At 40.1% G+C, this 22,211-nt stretch overlaps 2 protein-coding genes across 15 annotated transcripts in view; one reads left to right on the top strand and one right to left on the bottom strand.

The window, feature by feature from the left end:
• Window positions 1-15,775, bottom strand: part of UBE3D (ubiquitin protein ligase E3D) — a 173,751-nt gene extending 157,976 nt beyond the window's left edge. Inside the window, exons 1-3 of one of the 2 annotated variants that reach the window (XM_008006451.3) lie at window positions 15,556-15,775; window positions 7,836-8,032; window positions 4,154-4,244 (exon numbers count right to left, since the gene is read on the bottom strand). In XM_008006451.3, the coding sequence (XP_008004642.1) occupies window positions 4,154-4,244; window positions 7,836-8,032; window positions 15,556-15,632 (365 nt within the window). In that variant the 5' untranslated portion in view covers window positions 15,633-15,775. The remainder of the gene's footprint in view (window positions 1-4,153; window positions 4,245-7,835; window positions 8,033-15,555) is intronic. The other variant, XM_038002199.2, reaches the window with a different exon arrangement.
• Window positions 15,776-17,499: 1,724 nt separating this feature from the next.
• The window catches only part of DOP1A (DOP1 leucine zipper like protein A), a 106,871-nt gene continuing 102,159 nt past the window's right edge, over window positions 17,500-22,211 (top strand). For 2 of the 13 annotated variants that reach the window (XM_073022618.1, XM_073022616.1), the window contains exon 1: window positions 17,563-17,708. The gene's annotated coding sequence lies outside the window, so the exon portion shown is untranslated. Of the gene's footprint in view, window positions 17,709-17,754; window positions 18,165-22,211 lie in introns of those variants that run through there. The other 11 variants (XM_038002206.2, XM_038002205.2, XM_073022619.1 and 8 more) reach the window with 9 other exon arrangements.

Below are 22,211 nucleotides of genomic sequence, written 5' to 3'. Positions count from 1 at the left end.
TCGAATAACCACAACAAATAGCTAAGAACAAGTGACCTTAAAATTAGGCGCTGCTGTAATTAGCAGGTATCACGTGCCCTGGTGCTAGTAAGTATTTAAAAGCCATTAATGAGTCTTACTGTTTAAACTGTCCTCTACATCTTATTTCTATAATTAAGTTAACAAGAACCTTTTTTATTTAAAAAAAAAAAAAAAAAAAATAAGCATTAGTTCCACACTACGAAATAATCATGAATCACAAAGCACATGAAACCGCAAATACAAATGAGGTTCATTGATCAGGGAATTTTCATGTTTCATAGCACTCTAACAGGTTTATCTAATCCAACGTCCTCATTTTACAGGTGAGGAAACTGGAGCCCAGGAAATTAATGTAACATGTTCCCAGATAATAAGACTAGCCAGTAAGCAGATCTTAACTCTGTTCCACTGCTCCTATAGAGGTGCTCCCAATACAGATAAATCAACATATTCCAAGGTACCTTACTGGGAAATATGTTTACAATTAGTTGATTTTTGGCACACACATGCTCTTTTGAAAACCTTTGGTCTTGTTTTCTATTTAACGAGCACAAAGTTGTCCTTACCACTCACATAAAACAGATAACTGAGGGAGAAATAAGAACAACACTGGGTTTGACATTAATGGTCAACATGAAATCCATGTGCAGATACTTAAGGAAGCATCTTTATCCATACAACTCAGTCAAAGGGCAAGCTACCTAAGAGTTAAAGGTAAGCAAAGCCTTGAGTCATTTACTAAGGATTTCTCTGCATTACTGAAGAGGAATGCATATGCCAGGCACACAGGTGTGACATGAAAAGGTTTTTGGGTAAGACTTGATTAAATGAGGCAAAGGCTAAGTCAAGTCCACTGTTTCTCAGCGAGAAAAAGAGAAAGGGAATTCATTTCCTTGGCACACGCAGAGTATGCGAATCACAGTCTTGAAACAAAAAGGTTTGAAACACTAAACTAGATAATTTGCTAGTTTGCTAATAAGAACAATTTGGAAAAGAGTATAGAAATCTATAAAACCAATTTAAAAGACCTTGTTGAGCATTAACTATTACATATGTTATATCCTTTAATTCTCTTGACAAGTTTGGAAAATAGGCCTTATTAGAAGGCTGTATTAGAAGAAGCTGAGGTAGTACAAACACAACTTCCCAGCTACTAAGTCATGAAGCTGGATTTCAAACCCAGGTCCCATTCTCCTGCTCCTGCCTCCAGGGCCAGACGATGGTCAGGGTTAGGGAGAGTGAGTGCTGCCCTTTTAGTTCTCAGTTCCATCACTGTAAAAGGGACTGACACAGAAGATACAGTTCCTGAACAGAAAAAATGGGGGCAACAGATACAAGATTTTTCATATTATCATCCTGTTCCAATGTAACACAAATAACCGCCAATAATGAGCCAGCATATCCTTTACTGCAAGCAGCACCCAGAAATACTGTTAGACTGATTTAACATGTTCCAACTGTAACTTCTAGGAATCCCCATTGTTGTCTAGGAATGAATGTTTCAGAAACTTCATCTGAGAATTCAACCAAAGCCTAAAATAGACTGAGAGAAGGAAAACACTCTTGGTTCAACTACAGTGTAAACTGAGATCCCCTGAACCTTTCAGGATAAAGTGGGCCTGTCACCAAGTACATGCAGTAACTTCAACAGTTAGGTAATCCAAGCAAAGATGAGGTTCCCTCCTCTGCAAATTTAAAGTCACCTCATTTCTTACTCAAGACAGTCACTCTGAGGATCTTCCATTTGTAACCTCTCACTTATGCCAGAGTAACTCTGTGCCATCTCATCTACCTGGGACACTGCCAGAAATCAGGAAGCAAGCAAGAGAGGTTGGTAGAAGGCCAAAACAAACATGTCAACGTTTATTCAATTCAACCCAGCAAAAATTGATTGAGAGCACACTATTTACGAGGGACAGTGCCTGATGTTGCAGACGGGGATGATGATGATGATGATAAGAACAGTAATTATCGCAGTAGCTAATACATACAGAATGCTTGCCACGTTGCCACGTGCCAGGCACTGTCATAAACACTTAAACTCACTCGATTCTCCTAGCAACCCTATGAGATAGGTCCTACTGTTAGCCACATTTCTGCAATAAAAGAATTGAGGCACAGACTGCTTAAGTAACTTGCCCAGAGTCACACAGCTAGTAAATGTCAGGTGCAAACCTAGTTACTCTGGCTTCTGAGTCGGTACTACTAGACAGACTCAGAAGGGACTACACTGTACTGCACTCTCAAAAGAGTAGGGATAAAGGATACAGGGGACAACAAGATTATCTGCACTCTGAAAGCTTGCAGTTTAGTTGTGAAGACAGGCAAATAAACCTTAGAGGAGCACCTAAACCAACCCAGGGTTGACAGAAGGCTCATAACAGTACCTGTCCTGTCAGCTGAATTCTGAAGTTCAGGTAGGAGCCAACCAGGGGGAGAGGGGGTGTGGGGTGCATTCCTCCAGGAAAGAAGTCACTTTCATAAGGCCCCAGGGTGAAAAAAATCATGAGAAGACTGTGGGGCTGCACATTGATCACCAGAGCTGTGTACAGAACGCCAGTCAATAATGGCATGTTTTTTGCGGGAGGAGGAATAGGTTGGGAGAGAGATAAAATGTGAGGGTGGAGAGGTAAGTAGAGGCAAACTCATAAAGGTCCTAATGCAGCATGTTTCTGGAATTTGTACTGGAGAAATGGGGGGTCGTGGAGGGGTCTGACCAGTAGAGCCTGATGCATTTGAGAACAATTACTTAGTTGTGCTAAAATAGGTCAGACGAGAGGACAAAACTACAGGGAGGCTCAGTGGATGAGGAGCTGGTGCAACAAGTGTAATTAGATGAGAAGACAGTGGCCTCAACTAAGGTAGAGGCACTGGGGTGGAGGAAAGTGGACTTATGTTAGACATGCTATGAAGAAAGTAACAAAAGAACTTGGCAACTGACCATTTATGGGGGGAGCCCCTTACAGCAAGCTGATCCACGTTACAGCATATGGCCCAAAGGTTTTGAATGTGGCCCAACACAAATACGTAAACTTTCTTAAGACATGAGATTTTTTTGGCAATTTTTTTAAAGCTCATCAGCTATTGTTAGTGTTAGTGTATTTTATGTGTAGCCCAAGACAGTTCTTCATCTTCCAGTATAGTTCGGGGAATCTGAAAGCTTGGACTCCTCTGCCTCCAGAGGGAGGAACTTCTGTCTACACCAGGTTTCTACCTTGAGGACACAGGCAGAAGTACAGCATTACTGAGATAAGGAACACTGGAAGAGAAGCAGGTTTCAGATGGGAAGCATCTACTTACTTATAAGTGTTAGGAACCTGGCTCAGGAAACGCATCTAATAAATAACTCTAAATTCTTTAAATATTATTAACAATAATTAGGATTTAATCTGTCTCTCCAGCCTATGAATGACTCGTGGCTGAAGTTTTAGGGGGAAGGGTTTGTGCCCAAGAAACAAGAAGGCTGACATGAGGAAGAAAGAAGACAAAAAAAGAAAAAAAAAAACGAAATTAAAAAGCCTTTGGGACTGCAAAAACGCCAAAAACAACAACAACAACAACAACAAAAACCAGCAAAGAGTCCTTCCCATCTCAACAGGGCAATCGCAGCACATGGCAAGAACAAATGATAAAATTAACCTAATCATTGAGAAAAGGTTAATTTGTGCTCTGTATGCTCTGTTTTAATAAGCAGGAGAAATAGGAAATGGATTTTAGAAAGGCACTGATAAAAATAGTTCAAATAAAAAGTTTTTGTGCAAAAGCTTCTGTTATGTGGAAAAAATCACTGAATGTGGAAAATGTCACTCAGCATCGTGTTGGATGAAACACGTGACAGGTCCCCATGTTTCTTTACAGGAGGGAGGTGCTTCAGTGATCAGCACAGGTTTTCAGCCGAGATAAGCTCTCCTCTCTCAAAGCCAGCATCCTAGTGCTCCCCTTTATGTCCCTAAGAGCTAATCACTCTGACTGCTAGCAAGTTTTGTGGCTGATTTTGTTCCAAGTGACATTAAGCTGGCTCTCACTTTAAGGCCATATACTACCCCATTGGCAATTTCTTGAAAAATTCTGATAGAAAAAGAGATAACCACTGCCAGGCATGGAATTAATTAGTGTTAAATATATTCCTTACCTGTCTTTTATTATGACTTCACCACAGGATTGGCAATAAAATGTGCAACATTCTTGGGCTTGCGAGCTTTGATTAAACATTGAAATCAGTTCTAAAGGAAGTCAATGAAATAGCTAATCTTAGAGATTGAAACAAATATATTATCATACTTAAACAGTTCAATAGCCACAATAAATTACCATCCATAAACAGTTTATGATCCACCCAGAAGTACACATTTAATTAATACTATCTGATGACTCCAGCAGAAGCAAATATTGTGAAGTGTTTTTGAAAACAACAGATTTTGCTAAGTGTTCCAGAGCTAGGTGCTCCCCTAGATTACGCATGTAGCATTTGTTAGTTCTCTCATTCTATAAATACCAACATTAAGGATGAGTGAAAAAGAACTATTTCCTTCTCATCAAGCTAACTACACAGCTCTCCAACATTCTCAGCTTTCCTCTGCTATGTCTCACAATAGTGTTTCATCGGTGTGAACAAATAGAGCTCTTAAATTTGAGTTTAATTTTTTGTTGTTGTTGTTGAGGCAGAGTCTTGCTCTGTCACCCAGGCTGGAGTGCAGTGGCATGCTCTTGGCTCACTGCAATCTCCGCCTCCTGGGTTCAAGCAATTCTCTGCCTCAGCCTCCTGAGTAGCTGGGATTACAGGTGCCCGATACCACGCCCGGCTAACTTTTGTATTTTTAGTAGAGATGGGGTTTCACCATCTTGGCCAGTCTGGTCTTGAATTCCTGACCTCGTAATCCACCTGCCTCGGCCTCCCAAAGTGCTGGGATTACAGGCATGAGTCACCATGCCCAGCCAAATTTGAGTTTAATTTTATTTAAACAAGGTTTATGTCCAATCTAGCATATTACCAAATGAACAAAGATCTCAAACTAATGTTTATTGGACACCTCCCTGGGAATGGAATGGCTCCAAAAAGAGTCCAGTTATTCCAGAGCAAAAGTCAATGTCTAATGAAAGCTATGGTAAAACATTGAAAGCTGTGGGGGAAAAATGTATATTTCTCACACTATGGTAAGAGCAGCATAAGGCAGCATGTTCCCTTAGTTTCCATTGTTTCTTTTATGAAATAAGGAAACTTTCATTTAAAAGAAACAACTAAAATATGTCTGTAAAAATCTAATTAAACAAATGAGCTCATATCCATCAGAATCAAGCAATGTGGATCTGGTTTGTGTTTTTCTGTATATAAGATTAAAAAAACTGATGCTAGAAGGTTTATGCTTTGGCAATTAAAAATCTTAACAGTTTTTAAGGGGTGGTCAGAAATCCCTATAGCACTAAGGTGAAATTAACAGTATTATTCTTTAACTTTGAGTAGATTAAAAGGAGACCTAGGAATCCAAAATAGTCTTTCCAGACCCACAAACAAATTTTCAGTGAAACACTACCCTCTGCTGGTCACCCAGCATGATGCACTGGGTCGGGTTTAAAACTCAGAGCTTCTGATACAGAGGAATCCTGGGAGACTGTTGCTGCCGGCGATCACCGGCGATCAATCTAATGCGCGTGCTGTAATAGATCCTACTGTAGCTAGTTCCACATTGAAGGTCACAGTTTGACACTCAAAATAGCAGTATACCAGTATGATGTTTGCTATAGTTGTCCTTAAAAGGGTGTTCTTAGCATTGAAAAGTCATCTTTTTAAAAACCCTGAAACACAAACTGAATGCTAAAACTTTCAAGTCACTTCCTACAAAACAGTTTGATTCAAGTTCACACCAATACACATCTATTCATATTTATTCATTCCACAAATATTTATACACCATCTATTATATGGAAAGCACTCAGGCAATTAAGTGCTGAGGAATCTGTTTTGCATACTCTTTCATGCACTATGGAACAGGCCTTTGGTAGTTTTCCTTTTCAGACATTTGAGCAAAATATATTAAAAGTGTAAAGAAATAGGAGATCAATGAACACAAACAATATGCAAATCAGCACATACCAATCAATTTATTTTGTCCTATAGTTTAAACAATGTTTCTGGATTTAAATTTTTAAAAATAATTCCAGTTTTGATATTTGTATATTCAGTTACAGAATACAGAATATGGATGGGGAAAAACCCAATACTATGTCCCTGGTGGTCTCTATTCCTCCATCTCTAACATCACAGCCCCAGAAAACACTCCACTGTGGCTTTCATGCTTGCCTTTCCCAAATCTCAGGATCCAATACAAAATTCCTGCTGTAGTTACTCTTGTAAAAGAGGTAACTGTTGTGAAGGAGAAGGTGATGACAACACAACATCCAGCCTCCCATGGCCTCCTCCCTGAAACAAGACTTTCTCTGCCTATTATTAGGTGCACTCAGGGAGTCTACTTCCCAGCTTGGTGACCCTAACCTTCTTGCTATGGTTATTCCAACAGTCATTCCTAGTATTCATCCTATAATATTTAAATGCCATGACTTCCATGTCTGTTCCCTACCCCTTGTTCCTAGAACCAACCCTGTCCAACTCAAACTAGTTATTCACTAACTCAGGACTTGAGCAAACATTGCTCTCCAGCAAAAAAGAAATGAAACCCTCTCTATCTTCTCTTTCCTCACAAAAGCCCACAATAGAGACTCAGGGGAATATTCAACATCTTCTAAATGGCTCTTCCAAACACTCCTGCTGACCCCATCTCCAGGATCCACACTGCTCAGATGAAAGGTTTATTACAGATGAGGCAGCAGTGAAGTGTCAGTGTGCAGCTGAAAGAATTATAATCTTTCTCTGATAATAAACGTCATATAAGTCTTTTACAGCCTGTTTCCCCCTTTAACACAATTTTAATCCCCCAAAGCATATAGTACATCTATTGTAATAGATGTAATGAGCCAATAATTTTATTCAATAAATAACCCCGAGGTCTTAGAAAAAGCAAATTTTCTACTGCCTTACCGAATCGTTATACCAGTTACAAAATGTTGTAAATATAACAGGCATAGTAAAAATCAAAATCAAATTAAGTATCAAACTCAACTGTAGGATCCTTTGTGTACTGTTTTCTCTATTTGGAACTGTCACCACATGGATAGGATTTCCTTATTCAGGACTCAGGTCAACCATCACCTCCTCACAGTGGCCTTCACTGATCATCCTTTAGCCAACCGTAGTCACTCCCTATCCCATTATTCTGTTTTATATTATCATAACACTTTTCTTAATACTTAAATTGTTTGCTCTTTATCTGCTTCCACCAATTAGAATGTAAGCTCCATGAGAGCAGACACCTCCCCTACCTTGTTCAATTCTGTATCCCCAGCACCTAGATTGAGCCTAGCACATAGCACAAACCAAAATATTTGCTGAATGAATAAATTTCCATGTAATGCTTTAAAATCAGTCAGGTCTTATACACTTGCCATCTGATTTAATCTTCCCATCTGTGAGCCAGAAAATTTTACAATTAAAGAAACAAGGCAGTGGGTAAATGGGAAATCTCTACACCTTCTGCTCAATTTTGCTGTGGGTGGAAAAGAAAGAAGGGAGGGAGGGAGGAAGCCTCATAAAGGTTAAGTAACATGTTCAATTGCAAACAGCCAATAACTGGCAAGGCTGACAAAGACCCTACAGCTTCTCAACCCCTTCACCTGGGAAAAGTTCAACTTATCAAAGGAAAAATCACCTTGGTTCATAACTAAAAGGTAAATACAGAAGCAGAAGTGCTAATATTACTCACTTGTGCCTAATTCTGCTTGCGCCTGCAGCCGCAGGTGCAGTCCATCTCCAGTAACAAACTGTAGCCCACGGCAAGAGGAAGGTACAAGCCTGACCTCTGCTGGAAGCTGGATTTCTGTGCAGCCTTCAGGGGTTTTCATCTGGAGTGAAGATGGCATTATGGAAATATCCATGGGCATACCTCCTTCTTTCGGTTCTCTGGTAATTAAAAACAAAACCCAAACAAATTATTTCTCATAATGAAAACCACATGATGAAAGAAACAAATATGGCCAAGGATCTCTTTGTTCCTCTTCAATAGAGGCTCTAGTCACTGCCCCAGAAAAACAGCAGCAAGCAGATCATAAAGGAAAGCAACCTACACTAGATTTAGATCTGGTCAGAGAGTGCCCTTCATTGTCACCGTACTATGCAAGTTCTGGGACAGACTTTTGGTTCTTCCTTCTGAGAAGAGCACTAAAATAACGTTTTATAGTAAATCAGAGCAAAGTACTATTATTTCATATACAAGATTTTAATAAAGAGACCAATATTCGGTGAAACAAAGATACAAGAGAAAAATTTGTCAATTTTAAGAAAAGGAATTAATGAAGAAAACAATATAGTGATGTATGAATATCAGGTGTGAAAGGACTTACTAATACGATTCACAGTAAACAAAAATTACTCAGTATAGGCAATAAAGAGTAAAACACAGTCCCTATCAAAAGCCTCCAGATGTCAAATGTATAGAGGGGACAAAGGCATGTATGGAAATGACCCTCCTCTGAAACTGCAATAGGCTTAGCATTGCAACAGAGGTACAAAGTACCATGACTCCTTATTAAGTGCAGACAGCAGGCCATCCACATGTTGTCAACGAAGTGCAGAGAGCAAGTCATTTGCTTGAGTGTCATCTGAGTACACAGGGCAGACGATGTGTTCAGGTGTGAATCTTGGTGAGGCCTCAGAAATCTGCCTTAGAAAATCTTACAACTACTTTCTGGCTAGTTCCTTTTCAAAGCATATGGATCTGCACTTAATTAGCAATACAGAATATTAAGCACCTGAGTTTTTTGAAGGGACAACAGCTTCAAACCCGAGTCAAAAGTCTAATTTCAAGAAATGGTGTTTAAGCAATAATGATCCTCTAAAACAAGCGTCAGCAACTTTTTTTTGTGAAAGACCAGATAGTAAATATTTTAGGTTTTATGAGCCATGTATGGTCTCAAAGTAGAATACATATTCTAATTTTTATTTTTTAAAAAACAACCCTTAAAAAATGTAATCAGCAGGTCGAGGTGGCTCACTCCTCTAATCCTAGCACTTTGGGAGGCCAAGGTGGGAGGATGGTTTGAGCCATAAGTTTGAGACCAGCCTGGGCAACATAGCAAGACTCTGGCTCTACAAAAAAAATTTAAAAATTAGCTGGGTATAGTGGCACACACCCGCAGTCCTAGCCACTCAGGAGGCTGAGATGGGGAGGATCACCTGAGCCCAGGAGACTGCAGTGAGCCATGATCATGCCACTGCATGCCAGCCTGGGCAACAGATCAAGAACCTGTCTAAAAGTAAAAAAGATAAAGAAGAAAAATCCAAATCTTAGCTTACAGGCTGCACCAAAACAGGCTGCAGGTAGGATTTGGCCAATGGGCCATAGTTCTCTGACCGCTGCTCTAAAAATAACACAATGTCCGTTTGCTGCCTCAATGACTTTCAAACTAGACTGTGTAGAGTTGACACTTCCAAGTGCTGCAAGGGTTACCACTGGGGTCCTAAGTATCCATTGCCACCCTATCTCTGGTTTATCACATTTCTTCCCAGTCCCAAAAACTTTAGTCATTTTATAGGGCCAAGCAAGGGAGGCATCAGTGCAAGGGTGGTGACACAGTGGCCCAGCATGGATTTGAGAAACCAAGCAGGCTGTGGAGGGCATCCACCAGGAGGACCACTCAGCAGGGGTGTCAGATCCCAAGACAGGTGAGCAGGAAATCTGAACAGGAGGTGAGGCCAGCTCAGGATGGGGTTTCAGAGCCTGTCTTAGCTCAGCTGCTATAACAAAATACCATAGATAGGTGGCTTAAACAACAGACATGGCAGAGAAAGGAAGTTCGGTGCCTCTTCCTCTCCATATAAGGACACTAATCTCATCAGGGGAGCCCCACCCTCAAGACCTCATCTAAATCTACCTCCCAAAGCCCCATCTCCTAACACCATCATTTTGGGGGTTAGGGCTTCAATATGTACATTTTGAGGGGACACAAACATTCAGTCCATAACAGGGTCCAAGCAGGTGAGGAGTGTCAACAATGAGCAGGGGGAGGTGGCAAAGGATGCCAGCGGACTATTAATTACATAGAGGGAACTGACCAAATAAACAAATGCCACTAGGACAATGAGGGCCATGATTCTTACTGTGGGAGAATGGAGTTACAAAAAGAGAAAGGGAGGAAACTAGAATGGACCTTATGGTGGTGGGGCAGAATACCTGTAGAAATACCTGTGTGAAGTCATGGTTTTCAATGTTTACAAATAGATACAGTAATATAGATAGCTGTAAATGCATGTATGTACATATGTATGTAGGCACAACCATACATAAACATCATATATAAGTCATACACACATACCCTAGTTCTGGGAGAAGCAACACTCAATAGTGATGAGTACACCTCGTGCCCAGATCTTGGTTTGTAAAGGCCATTTTCTGCTTTAAAAAATGAAACGAACAAACCAAAAACAAAGTTCCTTGGTAAAATGACTACATCCAGCGCTGTAACAGGGAAAGAATGAAATAAGCCTGGAACATGTTGCTAGAACATGAAGAAATCAAAGAATGACAGGGACATATCAAAAAAGATGCAGAAACCATTCAGAAAGGACTTCCTTGGCCATGTCTGGTATAATATGAGCAAAAGAGTAGCCCATTGAATAAAATAAAAAATAAAACCCACTGAGTATCCCACAGTAAGAATCATGTGTCCTTACCGATACACATCATTGAATAAAATGAAACTCTAATGAGGAACACGGTATTTACATAATTTCAGAATACCCTCCAATTATTGATTATGAAGAGAAAAAGAGTAACTTTAAGGTAGAGAAGCCTGGCAGACACTCTTACTTAAGTGCTCAAAGTTAACATAACCAATTTGATGGAACAAAGCAAAATCATGTGCCACCTAACAGGAAGCGTCACTTCTGTTATATTCCTGCCAAAGATGCAAAATCTGAATCTTGTCTTGAAGAAACATAAGACAAATCCAAATGGAAGGATATTCTACAAAATGATTGTACTATCATCTTGCAAAGTGTCAGGACCATGAAAGTCAATGGAAAATGAGGAACTCTTCTAGATTTAAACAGACAGAGGAAGCACGACAGTGAAATGCAATGCATTATTCTGAACTGGATTCTTCTGTTTTTAGGGATATTATGTAGGCAACTGGCAAAACATGAATGATGTAAGATGGTAGCAACATATTTCCCAATTGTGAGGGTTGGATGATGGTTCTTTAGGAGAATGTCCTACTTTAAGACTAAGTTTGATTGACATAATTCATACAATACTTTCATACTCGAGGCTTTCTTCACCATTGACTTGTATTCTGTCAGGTATCACACCTGCTTAAAACTATCCAATGACTTCATCTCTCACTCTAACTACAAGCTAAAGTCCTTTCGATGGTCCCTGAGTCACAGTGGTATAGTAGGCCCTGCTGCTACAAGCTTTGGAGAACCTGTTGTTAAAATCCTTGGAGTTCTGCAAAGCAGGTCAACTCACCTCACCAAGTTGGTAGGCTGAAGGTCATACATGGTGAAAGTATTCACACCAAAGAAATCAACAAATGCTTCAGATCAAGACCTCAGTTTGTCTTTTTGTTTATTTTCATGGAGAGTAGGTTATTAAACATGTACCAGCACAATGCCATAAGATTTTTTATTATGTGTTCTCCCACCTCATCTGCATCTCTCTGAACTAGGCACCCTTTCATACTCACTTTCTCTCAAAGGGAAATTGTCTCCCACCAGGTATAGGTGTAGAACCACCAGGTTCTACACCTCACCGCTTACAGTTTAATACTCAAATGTTACTTTCTCGTTTGAAATAAAACATTGTAACTTTTTTCTCCCCATCCCTTTTTTGTTTAATTTTTTCTCCACTTCTATTAAATATATATTTATTTTGTATATTCTCTGCCAACTCTTCCCTACTGCCACCATTAGACTGTAAGCTCAACAAAGGCAGGTGTTTTTGTCTTTGTTGTTGTTACTGTTCATGGCTATATTCTCAGCAGTTAGAATTTGAATTTTTGGCACTAGAGTAAGAACACATTAAACATCTGTGGATTGAATAAATGAATGGCCAAAGTTTATCACAAAACGCTAAGATGGCTTAACATAAGTAGATCTTTACATCTGTGAATGGAAACTGAGGAAACCAGACCCTTTTGAACCCACTATGGCAGGAATTAATCCATTCCTGAGAGAGAACTCACCCACCCATCTCCATGGGAGGGCATTAATCTGTTCAAGAAGGATCTGCCCTCAGGAACCTTGCACCTCCCACTAGGCCCCATGTCTCAACACTGCCACATTGGGGATCAACGTGACAAAACACAGGGACAAAACACATCCAAACCATAGTAATTAGGAACAAGAACACCAATATTTACATTAATATAAAAGAGACTAAACATTTTAATTAAAACGCACAGATCATCGGAACGGATTTAAAATCACCTAACCATATATTTTTTTAAAATAGCATATAGTTTTATGCTATTTTTAGAGAAATACAGTATGTTTACAGTTTTTTGCTTTATACAGAAAGACATAAGAAAGGTTAAAAGGGTAGAAAAGACACACTATGCAAACAGTATAAGTCAACTGATTTCTCATGAAGATACTGAGTTATTTTAATGGGAGAAATGATGGCCTTTTCAACTGATGGTGATAGAATAACTGAATATTCTTATACCAAAAAAATGAACTTTGATCCCTACCTCACTGCAAACACAAAAATGAATTCAACATGATCACGGATCAAAATGTAAAAGCTAAAATGATGTAACTCCTAGAAAATAAACCTGCCAAAACATCTTCACAGCCTTAAGGTAGGCAAAGATTTAAGACACCGAGAAAACTAACCCTTAAGTGGAAAAAAAAAAAAATGACAGAGTGGACTTCATTAAAATTTCTGTTTATCAAAGGACACTATAAAAAAAATGAAGCAGGGCATGGTGGCTCACACCTGTAATCACAGCACTTTGGGAGTCCAAAGTGGGCGGATCGCTTGAGTCCAGAGTTCACAACCAGCCTGGGCAATATAGTGAAACCCTATCTCTACAAAAAGATACAAAAATTAGCTGGGCATGGTGGCATGCACTTGTATACCAGCTACTCAAGAGGCTGAGGTGGGAGGATTGCTTGAGCCCAGGAGGTTGAGGCTGCAGTGAGCCATGATCACACCACTGCACTGCATCCTGGGCAGTAGAGCGAGATCCTGTCTCAAAAAAAAAAAAAGAAAAAAAAATGAAAAGGTAAGTCACAGATAAGAACAGTCATATATTCACAAGGCATTTATATGAGAAAGCTCTTGTTTTGAGACTGTATAAAGAGCTCAATTAAACAAGACAAATAATCTGATTAACGGCAAAAAAATTAGACGATACTTTTAAAAAGAACATATATGAACTGCTAAAAAGCAAGTGAAAAGGCACTCAACATTATTAGTCATCAGTAAAACGAAAATTAAAACCACAAGATACTATTTTACACACACTAGAATGGTTCAAACTAAAAGGACTGACAATACTAAATGTAGGTGAGAATGTGAAGCAGTTGAAACTCTCATTTTTTTTTTCTGGTTGAATGTGTAAACTGGTACAGTCACTCTGGAGAACTGTTTGGTAATTTCTCACGAAGTAACACACACATCTATCCTATGACCTAGAAATTTCACTGTGTGGTACTTACCTAAGAGGAAATAAAAATGTATGTCCAAAAAAAGATTTATATGACAGTGTTATGACAGCTGTATTCATAATAAGCAAACTCCGGAAACAAGAAAAACCTCCAGCAATAGGAGAACAGATAAATGAACTGTGGTATGTTCATACAATGGAAAACTTAGCAAGAAAAAGGAATGGACTACTGATATATGCAGCCACATAGATGGAAAATGAATCTCAAAAATATTATGGAAACAATGCAGCCAGAAACAAAAAGGTATATACTGTATGAATCCATTTATAAGTAGTTCAAGAAATGGCAAAACTAAGTCCAGCAAAGTTAGGTTTCTTTTTTTCTTTTTCCTTTTTTTTTTGAGACGGAGTTTCATTCTGTCGCCAGGCTGGAGTGCAGTGGCGCAACATCGGCTCACTGCAACCTCCGCCTCCCGGGTTCAAGCGATTCTCCTGCATCAGCCTCCCCAGTAGCTGGGACTACAGGCACGTGCCACCACACCCAGCTAATTTTTTATTTTTAGTAGAGACAGGATTTCACCATGTTGGCCAGGATACTCTCCATCTCTTGACCTCGTGATCTGCCCAAGTCGGCTTCCCAATGTGCTGGGATTACAGGTGTGAGCCACCGGTGTAACTTGCTTAAACAACGGGGAGTAGTCCAAGGGAACTGTGAAAGGCCCCTGGATGAGAGGAAGGGAGGGTTTGGTGTGTGTGTGTGGTTTTTGTTTTATTTCGGTAGAGTTTGGGTTCCTAATTACTCTACAAGGTGCACCAGAATTGGAGATATTTGCCCAAATTCATAATTTCTGAAAGAGAAAAATAAATACATTCAGAGTACTAAGTGTTATTTCTATTTCAAGATTGAAGAAATTCAGATTAAATTATTCTAATTTTGTGAGGAAGCTAGCATTTGAACTCAGTTCTCATGCCATATTCCAAACGGCCACACCGGATATCTGGCAGATTTAGGGAAAAGAGGAAAAAATTAAGCATCAATCTACCTGTGGCACTGTGTAATAACAATCTCAGGATTTTAACATTTAACTTACTCTGTTTGAAACAGCGATCACAAAGGAATAGACAAGGGGACCACAAATCATTAAAACTGCTGTCAAACAAAATAGAGAACATTTTCCCTAAAAGTTATTTGTTTGTGTAGCGAATAACAAGCTCGCCGTTCTCACTGGAAAGCAGAAGATGAATAAATGAACGAGCTCCAATAAGAAGTATGCAACCTTTCTTCGAGGTTCACTAAACTCAGTTTATTGAATGATTGTGTGGTTTCTCTGCAAAGAGCAGTTTTGGGGGGAAAGACCCGAGGTTATCTACAACACCAGAACCTCACACATAGGAACTGATCCAGTAAGCAGGATCCCGAAGAGAGGCAAAGAAATCATTTTTTGCATTGTTTTGTTGGAAACGCCGGGCACTGCCAACAGTGTTTTACATCACTGTTCCTCAAATTTTAATGTGCATTTGACTCCTGGGAATCTTGTTAAAATATAAGTTCTGATTTCCTAAGTCTGGTGTGGAGCTGAGACCCTGATTTTCTAAAAAGCTACTCAAAGATACCAGACTGTCTGTAGGGGTGGGAGTGGCGGAGGCGACTACAGGGGAAAGCTTCACTTTGAGTGATCGAAAGGCTCTACGCAACCGGCAAGAAGAAACTCAAAATCCCTCGTTCAGAGAGAGACAGAGAGAGACTCACCAGCCCCCGATCCCCGGACAGCAGTAAAGCGAGCTGGGTACTGCGCCTAGAATCCCAGTTCTTACCCCAAGATCAGCAGCGCGCTCTGCAGCTGTCTCCGCACCTCCAGAAATATGCGCGTTTCCGCCGCAGTAGCCGCCATGGCGGGCGCCCAGTCCCGAACCGGACCAAGCTGGAGATTCCGAGGGGCCCGGGTCAACAGGACCAGGAGCGGTTCCACGTGCGGACCAACTAGCAGCACCCCGCGGCGGCGCAGGCGCCTGTGACAGAGCTCATGGCTGACACCGCCTACCGGCTCACAGCGCCGCCTGCCGGCCGGAGAGTACACCACCGAGAAGGCGAGGGACCCCCTGAGGCCTGGGCGGGGCGCGCATTTTCAAAACCAGGCTTTGGCCCACAGTGCTGAGAAAGGTGGGCGGCGAGAGGCGAGCTATCCTCCCACTCTGCTTCTTTTGAGCGTGACTTGGCGCGTCAGCCTCCCTGGAAATGACCATAAAAATCAGACCCAAGGTTCACTCCTTTGGCTAGCTCGAACGGAGGGAGGTGATGGAGGCAGGTGTTACACGTGGACTTTGTCCCCAGGAGATCCAAGAGCAGAATTCCTGGCCCCAAACCCACTTTATTTTGGTCTCTTTATGAACAAGGGTCATTTGTTAGCTTCTGTCTAAAGCAACAAAATTTTCAAGAATTGACTTGCCATTGCTTCTCAACTTAGGATAGCTCCAAAATTGAAACAGGTGCAAAAACATGAGGAAGTTCTTTGTTACCTAATGCAAAAGAGTATGGCTGAAGTCTATCGGGACTAACCATTTTTTAGGAGGTAAAAAAGGAAGATGAGAATGATTACGTATGTACAGCTCTACTATTCACTTTCACAAAAGTAAAAACTAAGAGAAGTTGTCATCCCATTACTACTAAAAGATAGTTTTGAAAAGTTTGACACAGTAAATACTTATAATGAAAAACTATTAAAATATAAGACCAGGGTAGAATTACCATAGGACTTCTTAAAAACAAGGAACTGCTGTTTTTTGTTTTGTTTTGTTTTTAGACAGAGTCTCTCTCTGTCGCCAAGGCTGGAGTTGCAGTGGCGCAATCTCGACTCACTGCAACCCCCACCTCCCAGGTTCAAGCGATTCTCCTGCTTCAGCTTCCCGAGCAGCTGGGATTACAGGTGCGCACCACCATGCCCGGCTAATTTTTGTATTTTTGGTAGATCCGCCCGCCTCGGCCTCCCAAAGTGCTGGGATTACAGGTGTGAGCCACCATGCCCGGCCTAGACCATAAATAAATTCTAAATAAATAAATCCTGTCATATGTTTTAAGATAATAGCTTAAGACAATTTTTCTAAAATCAGTATTTGGGGTGATTAAAGTGTATTATGTTGATGCACAAATTATTATATCTATCCCAATAATTTGAAATCATAGATGGAAGCAACAACTCACTTTAAAAAATGAAGTTTACTACTGTTTGGTCTCAAGTAATTCATTTATTTGAAGGATGATGATTTCAACTCTTCACATCTTCCTCCTTTAATATCCGAGACTATTGAATGCCTAAATATTGACACATTATATTGAAATACACAACTTCATTAGCACAGCTTACTCTTTATAATTGTTTTGTTAGCTTAAAAGATTGTTATATATTTATAAATATATAAGCAAAAAGATTGTTATATATTACGTATTTGCAAAAACTTTCATTGTTTTACCCCATGGTGTTTGCAAAACGGTGCAATTTACCTTGGAGTAACTAGATATGATTGATAGAGCTCTAGACTCAAAATAGTTCCAAATCTGACACCAACTATTTGTCTCCTAACTTCACAAGTCTCCTAACCTCTCTGGGCCTCAGGTTACTCATATGAAATATTGAGATACTATTACAATAATATTTAAAAGCTGTTTTCACTTCCTATTATCCCTTCAAATGAAAACATCTGCTAACCCCCTTTCTAACCACTCCTGAAATTGGTAGCCGTGGCCGCTTCCAGCGACAGTCCACTTGAGGGCGCTGTGGCAACAGCTAGCGCCGGGAGGCAGGAAGCCGACCGGGGGCGGGGATCGAAGGCCGCAGACGTCGACGCCGGCGTGGGCGCGAGCGCGGTGCACGCTGGGAGCTGTCACTAGGCCCTTCGGCTCCCGGTCTCCGTGTAGCTGCCGTGGTTGCCAGGAGAGCGGCGCCGGCTAGGAGCGGCCGAGCCAGCAGCAGGTAAAAGCGTCCCCGCCCCCAGTGCGGTCGCTAGGCTGGTCGCCGGCTCTGAGCATCCTTCTTGGCCGGGCTAGGTCCTGAGCCGCGGGGACGCCTTGCGGGTCTGACTGCTGTGGCGTCGGGGGTGTTGCCGCTCCGGCCCCGCCAGAAGCGGCGAAACTGGTCGGCCGCCCTCTGGTTTCCGGGGAGTCGAGAGCTGCGCGGGGACTAGAGGGCTAGAGCTGGGGCCAAGGCCTGGCCTGGGCAGAGGCGCGAGGGCGGCCCCAGGTGAGGCAGGCTGGAGGCGGGGCCGGGGGCAGGTCCCGAGCCTCCCTTGCTGGCGCGGAGCTGTGCGCAAGGCTGGGGCAGAGGTCGCACCTCTGCGATGGAGGCGCGCGGAGTACCCTCTTTGTTGGAGGAATTCAGTCGTTGTGCCTTTTCCTCGGCTGGTGGATTCTTTTAGCATCGAGGAGACAGGTAGGCCCGCGATGGTTCACGTTCTCCAGGGGGCTTAGAAAGGAGTACGGAAGTTTATTAAGAGGAAGTCAGAAGAGTCAAACGGGAGTTGTTAACAATTATCACCTTTGATTCCCAAGCCTTTTAAAGTTGCAACATAACAATAGTCACTTGTTCGGGCCTCCTCCATTCTTGTACCCTGAGGGGGCGGGAAATGGCACACAACTATTTTTCTTAAGCTAAGTACATTGTGTTTGAACATTTTTACACTATCTTAGAGTCCTATGGCGTTTGAGAAATGTAAAGATTGGGAAAATGACTTCGACTCCAGCTAAAGCAGTCAAAAAAATGATAATTACCAAAAATGTAGGAAACTGTTTGTCTAACAGGCCATGAACTGTAGAAAGACAAAAATCTGTTTTGATGTTGTTAGCCATCGTCTATGCCGACATAAGTTCTTACATTTTAATTTTGTTTCTGGGTATTAATATAGTCTACAGTGAATAACATATGTCAGCATTAGGTACTAAGTAACTCACCACCTGATAGATAACAGTGATTTAGGTGGGCCGACTGAAGTTATGAGTAAATTAAAACCACGAGTAGTCTGAATGCTTTATTTTAGTGATTACTTTCGGCCACAACTGATAACTAAATCAGTCTCTGTAATTGTTAAGCAGTAGCAAATCTCCACGTGGGCTTGATTATTAGGGACCCAGTGCTGAAAGAAAGAACTAAAAACACCCAATTTAATACACAAACCAGAAAATGGGACACCATAACCCAAATCTTTAAGGTACGTGCTGTCAGTTAAATGTTTGATTGTATACTTTCAAAGAAGTCCTATTTTGTAGTTAAAGTAACGGAGTGAGCTCTGGCCTAGGAATGAAGAGATTCGATTCAAGTCCTTTAATCAGCTACTAGCCAGGTGTGATCTCTGGACTTCAGTTTTGTCATCGTTTAAGGAAATTTGAAAAGACCAGGGTTTTCTAAACTGGTATTTCCCCCGGAACAGTGTTCTAAAGCCATTTAATAGGCTTACTTCCCCCAAAGCAGTGTTCGTTGGCAATTAACTTGGGAGCACACTAGGTTAAGCTAGGTTAAACTTTTTTGCTTGTAAAGGCAGGACTCTTCAAAACCTTTATTGTTATGCTGATACATGTAAATCTCCAGGTTATCCTAGCATTCCCAAACTTACCTGATCTATTTTCTCATGGCCAATTGGTTAACAACTCTTAGAATATAATTACATAGAATATAAATTTAAAAACTGCTGTACTTGAGCTGAGTTCTCTTCAACTGTAAAGGTCCATGCATTAGGCTTATTTTTTGGCTGTCATTTTAAGCTTTTTGGAGCATGAAGATCTAGTGGCAACTCACTTGTATAAAAAAAGAATTATATTTATCTTAGTAAAATATTAAGAATACAATTAAGTTCCCCTGAGTCTTAATGCTTTAATTATCGGCAGAAGAGTTATCGTATTCTGCTTTTGTTACTTTTTTTTTTTTTTTAACTATAATTCATGTTTTGAATTTTATTTTATGGTGGAGTGGAGTTATTGATTTTATTCAAAATGGCATTTTAAAGTTCCAAAAAGTGAAGACTTGTTGATAATGGCATCACTTTTGCTATGATGATTTCTCCTTATAGTCATGAATTCCTAAAATGAAATTGTGGTAGAAGCCACCCAAAATGTGCTTACTGTGTAATAACTACATCATTTTAAGAGCTTGTATCATGGAAAAGAGCTAAAGGCTAAAACACAAATTCTGAGACAGTTAGTTCTAAATTGCTTTACAAACAGGATGTGTGCTGAACACAATCTTAAACTGTTTTGCTAAAGTCTGTTAAGTGTCACTAGTACCCAACCAGTGTGGATATTCTGTTCATTATTTGTTACTTTCTTAGCGGGAATGCTGTTAATGCACAGTTTTGCTTGGGGATAAGAGAGGTGGGAATAGAACATGTAATTTTAACAGATAAGTGTTATTTCAGGTAAATTATCTCCCTGAAATAAAACTATTAAGTAGAAATGTTAAGCTAATATTTTTTGTGTAATAGCTAACAGTTTTTATTGAGAATTATGTGAAAATACGATCCCTTTGTCTTTAATTGGAGGTTTCCCTTTTTCATTTATCATATTTACTTCCTCCTCTCCAAGCTATCCAAGCCTTTAATCTCAATGACCTTTCATTGCATTGGTCAATGATACAGTATCAGATTTATTAAGGAAAAATTTATATACACAGATGTACATTCATTTAAGTGTACATTTCAGTAAGTTTTAGTAGATATATATGCACTCATGTAACTATCACCACAATCAAGATTTGGAAGATGCCACCACTCAGGCACATATTGTTATACTTTTACTCCCAGAATGTCCTCCTGTTTCTGAGTGTCTAAATTATACCTGTCTTTTAAGACCTAGCTCAAATGCCTACCCTGTGAAGCTTTTTTTTGATTACCTCATTTTGAATTAATTTCCTCCTCTTCTGACTTTCCTGTTCACATTTTTTTTTTTTAACATTCTTCTCCATTCTTTGTGGTGGCTAACCCAGTGGCGAACGTATAGCCGACACTTATTTGTTGACCAAATGGATTAATGTAATATTTCCTAAACTTCAGTCGTTGTGATATCATATTTAGAATTTTGGCCATATCTTCCTGTTTGGTATACTTCCTGTTTACTTATTAATATTTATATCAATGTGATTATTAAAGTAATATTTTAAAGGAAGCTTGAAATAACTATGAGTAAAAAGCAGGTGGCACTTATCATAAACAGAAGGTGGACATATACATAAAAATAATGAAAATCAAAGTGTTCTTAATTTCTAGCTAGAAACTATTGCCTGCAGGAGGCTCTAAGCCTCAACTTGCCCTTTGTTTAAAAGTGAGATTGGCAAGAATTTCAGTGGTGTTAACATCTTGGCACCAAACTGAGACTTTCTTCTTGACGCAGTCAGAGGAACTGAAAGAGAATGAAGAGGAAATAACCTCCTTTTTTTTTTTTTTTTTTTTTTTTTAAATGAAATGGAGTCTCGCTCGGTCACCCAGGCTGGAGTGCAGTGGAGTGATCTCAGCTCACTGCAACCTCTGCCTCCCGGATTCAAGCTATTCTCCTGCCTCAGCCTCCTGATTACCTGGGATTACAGGCACCCACCATCACACCGGACTAATTTTTATATTTTTACTAGGGACAGGGTTTCACCATGTTGGTCAGGCTGGTGTGAAACTCCTGACCTCAGGTGATCCGCTCGCCTCTGCCTCTCAAAATGCTGTGATTATAGGTGTGAGCCACCATGCCTGGCCCCTTCTTGTTTAATTCAGTGTCACTTAGCTCTGCCCTCAGATCTAATAAAATCATCTCACATCTCTCCAGTTGGTGGCCCAAATTTTTGTAGATACTAAGTTAATCAGTGCTTGAAAATTCCTTAGAATTTTACCTGTGCAGTAATTGAGAAACAAAGCCTTAGTGTAAATTAAAAAGTGTACTACAGTTACCTTAAAAAAATAGTAAAAAAGAGAGTTACTTTAAAAAATAGTAGAAAGATAATATTCTTGAATCAGATATATGTCTTTATTTTTTCAGAAATGTTCTGAATGTTACTGATGTTACATCTTATTAGGGTACATTAGCCTTAAGATAAACATTTGAATCTAAAATGTAAATCTGAAAACAAGTGGGAACCTGTTATGTGACAAAGTGATGACTGTTGATTCAGGAGTGATGAAATGTTAATATAATGTTTATCTGGCAAAGCTCCTGTATGAGTAGATGAGGTAATAAAGTTAAAATAATCTCCTATCTCCTTTAGTTTTTTCTCTCGTCACTTAAGTTTTATATAGCTATATTTTTATATTTTAATCCTGCCAAAGACATTTCTAGACTTTTTCCTTCTGAGATGACACCTTCTACTCCTGTGGAAGGAGTTTCATATGAACAGATTGGAAAATAAATTCCCTGCTCTTATTTTGTAAAATATATCTTGTATTTAAAGTTACTGTATTTACTTGTAGGCATATATCCATATGGTGAGCCTAAAGTTTGCTGTTATTTTGTG

Source organism: Chlorocebus sabaeus, chromosome 13 (genome assembly GCF_047675955.1).
Source record: "Chlorocebus sabaeus isolate Y175 chromosome 13, mChlSab1.0.hap1, whole genome shotgun sequence".
Classification (NCBI taxonomy): Eukaryota; Metazoa; Chordata; class Mammalia; order Primates; family Cercopithecidae; genus Chlorocebus; species Chlorocebus sabaeus.
Note: the sequence above shows the minus strand (reverse complement) of the source record. Positions and strands in the feature narration are given on the sequence as shown.